General features: G+C 40.0%; 1 protein-coding gene and 1 long non-coding RNA gene across 2 annotated transcripts in view; one reads left to right on the top strand and one right to left on the bottom strand.

Moving 5' to 3' along the window:
* LOC109296852 overlaps positions 1–4681 on the top strand; it is a 23729-nt gene extending 19048 nt beyond the window's left edge. Inside the window, exons 2-3 of the long non-coding RNA XR_002097077.1 lie at positions 429–436; positions 4555–4681. This is a non-coding gene — a long non-coding RNA (uncharacterized LOC109296852). The remainder of the gene's footprint in view (positions 1–428; positions 437–4554) is intronic.
* Positions 1–8803, bottom strand: part of USH2A (usherin) — a 756200-nt gene that overhangs the window by 586401 nt on the left and 160996 nt on the right. The window contains exons 17-19 of the mRNA XM_019516454.1: positions 6867–7139; positions 2620–2777; positions 826–970 (exon numbers count right to left, since the gene is read on the bottom strand). Coding sequence (XP_019371999.1) covers positions 826–970; positions 2620–2777; positions 6867–7139 — 576 coding nt within the window. The remainder of the gene's footprint in view (positions 1–825; positions 971–2619; positions 2778–6866; positions 7140–8803) is intronic.

Below are 8803 nucleotides of genomic sequence, written 5' to 3' on the forward strand. Positions count from 1 at the left end.
TGTAGGTATGCTGTTGGTTCTTCCTCCCCAGGTGCAGTACCTTGCAATTCTCAGTGTTGAAACCCATCCTGTTCTCATCCGCCCACCCTGTAACCTGTCTAGGTCCAACTGCAGCCTATTCTTCCCTTCTAGTGTGCCCACATCCCCCTACATCTTAGTGTCATCTGCAGACCACCATCAAATGATATGTGCAGCACAGAATTGGAATTTATGCTTCCAGTATTGCTGCTGTATGTTTAAAATGCAATACACACATCCATAGAGCAAACTATTGATTTGAAAAAAAAATTCATATAGGCAAACACATATGTACTTAGTGTGCTTCTGATGCAAGCATACAAATATTGAATGCACACAAGCTTGTCAGAGTTTGCAAGTGCAAATCATGAGAAAGATGCGCAACTCTGATTATTGTATAAGCTAGGCAGTTTGCAAAGTTTGCTACTTTTGCATGTCTTACCTTGCAAATGTGGCACAAACAGATTTACAAAGGAAAACTGATTTACCAGCTTTAAAAAGTGTAGCGTAAGACTTGCATATGGACACAATTTAAATACACAGGTGTACAAAAACCCCCCCAGAAGACCAGACTTGTAATTGAAAAAAAAACATGTCTATCTTATTGACATTAGGCTATAGCATGAACCTTTATGGAAAACATTTTGGTTTTTTTCATCTGTCAAGGTAAACAAATAATAAGCCAGTCACTTTATATTAATACAACCCTTCTCTCTGTCACTCTGCATCAATCTATGATCATCTATAATGGCATTTATTAGTAGGCTGCATGTCAACTTTGCACTTTGATACAGATTATTTCCTTACCAGCTGCTAAGGTCTGTCCTGTGCCTGGCTCACTGGTTATGCACCCAATTCGATTGCAGAGAGTAACAGTGAAGTAGTACCTTTTGTATGGTTTTAACTCTGTCACTATATAGGACAGCTCATGAGCTTCAGCTATATACAAAACCTGCAAGAAAAACAGATTTGAAGATGATTCTTGGTTAATAATGTTTTCATTCCTGTTAATAGATGACATGCTAACTGATAACAAACTTGACTTGGAATTTGCAGATTCTTGCATTTAAACATGGAAAGCCTTGCAAAGGCCCATTAGTGAAAGAGGATTATTTCAAAGAATCTCAACAAGCTAGGATTTAAATAATAATACTTCCATCACACTGTTTTATGAGGTAATAATCCAGTTCCTGAGTGGATAAATGAGGAAACAAAGTTATTGCCTCGTAAAGCTGTGTGGTGGTGCTGTTATTACCACAAACAGTATATAGATGACGTTGCCATTAAATATTGAAATCTGATCACCATGGAATAAGTGACACAAGTAGAAAGCACTCTAACAGGAGAGATGGTCCAATTTTTCTACAAAGGATTAATGGGAAGATGTCTTATTTTATCTCAATTCTAAAGTAATTTGTCAAAAAGTTAGAGAATGGTGAATCTCCATAAGAATTTTTTGTTTAGTTGAACCATTTATTGGATGTTTATTAACTCTAAAAATTGGAATAGTAATTTCACATATTTGGAACACCAGCTCTAAAGCTCTTTACAAGCAATTAAGTTATCAATTCAACAGCCCCAAGAAGTAGGTAAGTTATTATCTCTAGTTTATGAATGAGCAAAATAAAGCACAGTGAACTCAGAAATTGTATAATCAAAGCCACGCTGGAGACAGAAATAGAATCATAGAATCACTGAGTCGGAAGGGACCTAGACAGAACATCTAGTCCGACCCCCTGCCATGGGCAGGAAGGAGCACTGGGGGTGGCAGAGGTCATAAGACCCCAGCCAGGTGCCTATCCAGTCTCCTCTTGAAGATTTCCAGGGAAGGTGAGAGCACCACCTCTCTGGGAAGCCTATTCCAGGCTCTGGCCACCCTTACCGTGAAGTAGTTCTTCCTAATATCTAACCTAAATCTATCCTCCCTCAGCTTGTGGCCATTGTTCCTGGTGACCCCAAGGGAGGCCCTGGTGAACAGAACTCAGCAGCCATGGCTGCCATATCTTTGCTTTAATTACCAGGCAATACTTTTTTTTACTCACTCTTTACATTTGTAGCATAATAGTATTAACCATAATAATTAAAATTAAATTAAAAAATGATATTGTCAAGCATCCAAAAATGAGTATGGCCTTAAAATAGTCACAGCTGAAAACAGAGATGTTTGAGTCCTATGGCTCCAGACCCCTGAGCTTTAAAAGGAAGTTAACTGCTCCAAGAGTCAAACAAACTCTAAGGGTTGACAATGCTAAAAGGGATTTTAAAAAATGCACATTACTGAATAACCTCAAGGTGCATGTGCACATAGACAACATGCATATCCACACATGCACACACATATATGCATTGCTTGAAGAACCAACACATGCATGGTTTGAGAGCATTTAAATAATTTTCCTGAATTTAGTCTCTCACATCTAGGAATTGCTTCACTGACCACTGAAATGGAGACACACCAAAAGTACAAGTTAATATCTATTTAATAACACATACAACATTATAATTAAAAAAAGAGAATGTTATACGTTAATGGGCAAGGAAATTAGACAAACAGGTTATAGAGGCAATAAATGCATAAAAACTGACTAATAACAAGAGTACCTGGGAAAGTGCTGGCAAGATTTTATGTTCGGTAACTAAGTTGATGCTATACCCCATCACTTCTCCTCTTGCTAAATTGTCTTGTGGCTTTTCCCAAGATACATTGAGAGAATATGGTGAAATGGGGAATACTGATGGAGACAGCATGAATATGGGAGCTAAAAACAAATAAATGTGATAATTTATTATAAAATAAATGAGAAATGTGTGTCATTCAAGTTTTCTTACTGTATTGTAAAGCACTATCTTTTATAGACAATAACACTGATTACCAGGTCCATTTTTTTAAGGTAAAAAGTAATTTTTGGATTTAAATGTTTATATAGTTTCTAAAATTACATAAAAAGGTAAAAGTAAAATCTCATCCCTACAGACTAAAAAGCTTGAGGTTTTAATGTTCTTAAAGATATATTAATCCCTTCTTAATATCTCTGTAGATGGATATGGGTAAGAAATACATTAAATGAAAAGCTCTCATGCAAAATAATCGTGGAAAAAGTCATAAACTTGGAGAAAGCAAAAGCTGATTAATATTTTAAAATCTTAAAAGATATATCGTTTGCTGGACAGGTTTGAAATTAACAAGCCTCTTCCTTCTTACAGAGCATTTCTCCTTGTCTTGGATAGCTACACCTGTAAAAAGATGGTTTGTACTGCAGTTAAATCCCCCACTGATCACCTTGTAATAATAGGAGCCCAAATCACAGCATTTCTGTTATGTACAAACAAAACACTAACAGATCTCTTCTCCAGTACAAATTTGAGACTTTGTGATATATACCATTTCAAAACATATAATCATAAAGACCCAATTTTAAAAGGCGACTTAGCTTAGCCTCTCATCTTGCTGGGACCACACAACTGAGGATATGATTTTGATCAGAAATCTGGGCATCATTGTCGTAACTGAGATGTTTAATGCTTTAAATGCCTTGGGTAATTAATACCAGAACTTCAAAAAAAAGAGCAGTTCCAAGTTAAGCATCACAATTTGTGAGCATTATTTCCAAAGAGCAAGTTAAGGGAGGAGCACTTTGAAAGATCCAGCTCTTATTTTAGGTACCTGGCCTTATTTTGCTTCCTGAAAGCTGGGCTCTTAAAAATTCAATTCTTCTTCTGAGGGCTAAACACATAAAATGGTGGGGGTGAGATCTTGAAAAATTTAGCCCAAAGTGACTAAGAGTGTTTATACACATAATCCAGGAGTTGGGGGGTGGGGGGCGGGCTTTAATTAGAGCATTTCTTGGAGCCGCTCTAATTAAAACGCCCAGAGCATCACAGGTATCAGCATCCCTGCACTGAAAAATGGTGGTGGGGGTGCTTTAAGCTGGTTAAAACAAGCTTTAAAGTGCCCCCACTGCCACCTTTCAGTGCAGGAACACTAATACACAGGACACTGGAGTCTACTGGAGCACGGTAATTACCACGCTCAAACAGACTCAATTAATCGAGCCTTCTCTGACACACTGTAATTACAGCACATCAGAACACCCTCACTGCACATGTATAGGCACCCTAAGGGCCTTGTTACATGTTGCACTTTGAGCTGCTTAAATGTTGATCAGTGTTAGTGCTAGCTCGAGTTTGGAGCAGTCACACCAAAGGCTAAAAACTTTCTCTGACTGTCCATGACCTGCACAGCTGTTGTCACTTGCCTCTAGAGGCCTGGTGAGCAGCAGCTTGACTAGGAGCTACAGAGGTGAGTTGCCACTACAGGGCTGGTGAACTAAGACAGGCTTCTATCCCTGCTTTCAGTGCGGGGAAGTGGGTGTAAGAGATGGGTTGGTGAGGGGAAGAGGGGAGGCAGAAACATAAATCTGGGAGGTGGAGAGTTAATGGGATGGGGATGGGTAATGAAATGTGAAGTAGAAAGGAAATGGTGGGGAGGAAAGGGTGAAGAAATGAAGGAAGTTGGCCACTGAAGGATAAAACAAGCAAGCTAAAGAAGTATGGGTTGGATGAATGGGCTATAAGCTGGATAGAAATGTGGCTGGATTGTTGGGCTCAACAGGTAGTAATCAATGGCTCAATGTCTAATTGGCAGCCAGTATCAAGTGGAGTGCCCCAGGGGTTGGTCCTGGGACCAGTTTTGTTCAATAACTTCATTAACAATCTGGAAGATGGGATGGATTGCACCTTCAGTAAGTTAATCAGTGACACCAAGCTGGGCAGTGTAGTAGATACATTGGAGTGTAGGGCTATAATTCAGAGTGACCTAGACAAATTGGAGGATTGGGCCACTTAGGATAGAAGAATCCCATGGACTGCTACAGCCTAGGGACTGACTGGCTAAGCAGCAGCTCTGCAAAAAAGGACCTTGTGGTTAAAGTGGACAATAAGATGGATATGAGTCAGCAGTTTGCCTTTATTGCCAAGAAGGCTAAAACCATACTGGGCTGCATTAGTAGAAGCGTTGCCAGCAAATTGAGGGAAGTAATTATTTTGCTCTATTCTGCATTGATGAGGCCACATCTGGAGTACTGTATCCAGTTTTGGGCCCCCACTATAGAAAGGATGTGGACAAGTTGGAGAAAGTCCAGCAGAGGACAACGAAAATGGTTTTGGGGTTGGGGCACATAACTTCTGAGAAGAGGCTGAGGAAACTGAGTTTATTTAGTCTGCAGAAGAGAAGACAGAGGGGATTTGATAGCAGCCTTTAACTACATGAAGGGTGGTTATAAAAAGGATGGAGCTAGACTTTTATCACCAGTAACAGATGACAGAACAAGCAGTAATGGTCTCAAGTTGCAGCAAGGGAGGTTTAGGTTGGATATTAGGAAACACTCTCATTAGGAGGGTGGTGAAGCACTGGAACAGGTTACCTAGAGAGGCTGTGGAATCTCCATCCCTGGAGATTTTTAAGGCCCAGTTTGACAAAGCCCTGGATGGAATGATCTAGTTGGGGATGGTTCTGCTTTAAGAAAGGGGTTGGACTAGATGACCTCCAGAGGTGCCTTCCAACCCTAATTTTCTATGATTCTATAAAATAAAAAGAAGTTTAAAAAAAAAAAAAGAAGAATTTCAAAAGATATCTAGGGGAAGCAAATTAAAGGAGGCCTTATGTTTTAATGAACTTGGATTTGGGATTGGGATGTGGGGGATGATAATAATGCTTCCTGGGGTGGCCTGGAAGTGAGAGTGGTGAGGGAAGGCACTTTTGGAGAAACCGCTGCCCCTCCCCCAGGAAAGAAGCCCCAGTTCATGGGGACCCAACCCAGCCCCTTGTTCCCGTACCTCCCCCCAGGCCCCACTCCTGGACATGTCCATGGTCTGTGACCTGGCTAGCTGGCATGTGCTCTGCAGGCTGTTTGCACAGGGTTGCACCCCTGGGAGTGGGAAGATTGCACCCATGGGGGCAGAAGGGGGAGTTGACTTGTTGCTAGTACTGCCCCCTGGGCTGCAGAGTTCAGGAGGTAGAAAGTTTATCCACACAGAACAGGGTGGGGTGGGGAGAGAGGAGACTGCCTCTCTCCCTGCTAAAGGACTGCAAACTTCAGCAACTCATCTGTGGAGAATGGCCCCACATTAATGGAACATGATCTGGGTAACATGCATCAGAGAGAAACCTGCCCTGGAGTGGCATAACTTTAAGCCACCTAATTGTGCTTAAAACTAGTTTCGGTGTTAATGTCCAGACAATCCAGGAGTTAAGAGCTCCAGGAGCTGCATAAAATTAATGTGTAACGAGGCCCTAAGGTTCCAATTCAGGAAGCCACTTTACCACATGTTTATGGTAAGATTTGTGCTTAAACACCCTTTTTAAACAGGAGTTCTGGGTCCTGAATCAGGGCCTAAACAATTAGTGTTCAACCCAAATGAATTTCTTCCCCCAAAGCAGAGTACAGTATAATCTGAGTTGAGTGTAATGTAGCTGCATGCCTTTCATGGCTCATGTTAAGGCCCATATATTCTCTAGCTTTTCACAAAGGGGATAGGTTAATGAATATCTGTCCGAACAAGATAAAGGAGTGACAGAGAAAAAACTGGGTAAAATTCAGAAAACCAAAATGTGGTGTAGTTTGTTAAAACTTATGACGTAACAGCATTTTTTAAATAATGATTTTATGAGCTAAGTCTTTTTAGATTTTTCATATTCAATTCCCCCAAAATTTAAGTGAATTGTGGATGAGTGAAATGAGCAGAATTTGGCCTCATTTGGCAAATATCATGACTGCTTTTTACTACAATTAAAAAAAATAAAGGTGAGGTTGGGGAAGGGGAGAATGGGGATAATATAACCAAGTTACCTGCCTCTGCAGTTCTTTCTGAGATCCAGTGCGATGATGTACTACCAGCCATATTTACTGCTGAGACACAGAACTCATACTCTGTGAATGGTTCAAGGCCAATGACTCTGGTGCTGGTCTGAGGTGGCGTTAATGCATTTTCATTGGCAGACTCCACAACTGGCTGAGGATTGAGCCATCCACTACTTTGGAAAATATGAGTTTCAGGCGGCACATGACTTCCATCAGACTGTGGTACTCCTCTCATATAAAGTTCATACCTTATAATTATACCTAGAAATAACAGTAAATGAACAAAACTAATTTATAGTAGATTGACATGCAGCATTCTTGCAGTTCAATTAAACTATCAGTGCTAATATATTTTAAACCCTAAGAATCTAAGAATAGAGAGCAAAGAAAATATAATACCCCACAACGTGTAATTTTAATATCCATAAGAGTTCATATTGCCTTATTTTCTGTTAGCCTATCAAAACCATACATGCTATTTTTATTTGGTTAAACCAAATATTAATCAAATTAACTCTATGATTTTCTTAGAAATGTAATTTTTGGACATGAAAATCTTGGGCTAAAGCATTGTATTTAGTTTTGTTATACTTGCATACAGAAGAATAGATAAAAGGCCTGAAAGAATGTCTTAATTTGTTCCACGGCAGAAGCCTCCTACATGGAACAAATGTGATTGTAGAATGCCTATTTCAAAGGAATAAGTTTTTGTGCAATAGGTAGGCCCTTATTTGTATGGGAACAAATTACCTGCTTCCTTAAACCAAAGGTATTTTTGGTGGGGAGGGATTTTTTTTCATCTAATTTTCCTTTCGAGGGAGCTTATTAACTTGAAAAAAAAGTCCCGGGGGGTCACGAAACACAGCTGGACTCAAATACAATACAATATTTGAGTGCATGTCTAACTTCGGGTATGTCTAAACTGCAAATTGAACTGTAATGTAGAGCAGGGGTGAGCAACCTACAAAAAGATTTTATCTGGCCTACAAAGTCAGGACTTGTGTGGCAATTGGTAGTGAGGGGAATTGGTGGCAATCAGTGACAAGGGGAACTGGCAGCACATGGGGGTAAGGGGAAGCAGGAATGATGGCCCATCCTGGGACTGAACTGCATTGGTTTGGCCCACTCTTGTTAAAAGGTTGCTAACCCCTGGTGTAGACATACCTTAGCTAGCAGAAAGCAGAAAACAGTCTAACCACAGCAGCCCAGAGCACAGCCCCATTAAGCTCATTGGCACTACTCACAAATTTTAGGTTAGACACATACTCTTGTACCTTGTTCAACAATGGGGAAAGGAAAAAAATAAATGCAAAAGAACTGAATCAGAAACAGCTAAGGAGAAAGAGATCAGGAACATCAGCACAGCCAGAAGGTGGATAAGTATCACAGTGGTAAGGGTCTGGGGCCAAATTCATGTAAGACACTGAATGGTTGTCTCTAAAAAAACAGCTTGTCTTCTCATCTTTTGGGAAGAGAGAAAGCTCTAACTAGGCATCAAAGGAAATAGAAAAGAGAACTCACAGTTATCTGCTTTTGCCATTACATGTAAGTGATTGTGATTTTAACCTACAGATAATTAAATTGTGTTGGAACCTTGTTATTCTCTGTGTCATTGTTCAAGAAGAGGAGTAACATTATTAAGAATTAAGTCAAATTAAATAGTGTACATAGTAATTTTCATCTTCTTCAATATCCTTTTAAATTTTAGAACAAATAGGAAGATGTTAGTAGCTCTTAGGGTATATCTACACAGCAAAAAAGATGGCGTGATTGTAGCCTGGTACATATATTCATGCTAATATTAATCTAACTAACACAGGTAACAGCAGTGAAGACATGGAGGTATAGGTTTGAACAAAGGCTAGCAATTAGAAGCCCACCTAAGACGAAGAGCAGTGGGGGATCTGGGGGGGGGGGGGGGGGGG

The sequence above is a fragment of the Gavialis gangeticus genome, unplaced genomic scaffold, assembly GCF_001723915.1.
Source record: "Gavialis gangeticus isolate Ggan-Ray unplaced genomic scaffold, GavGan_comp1, whole genome shotgun sequence".
Taxonomy (NCBI): domain Eukaryota; kingdom Metazoa; phylum Chordata; order Crocodylia; family Gavialidae; genus Gavialis; species Gavialis gangeticus.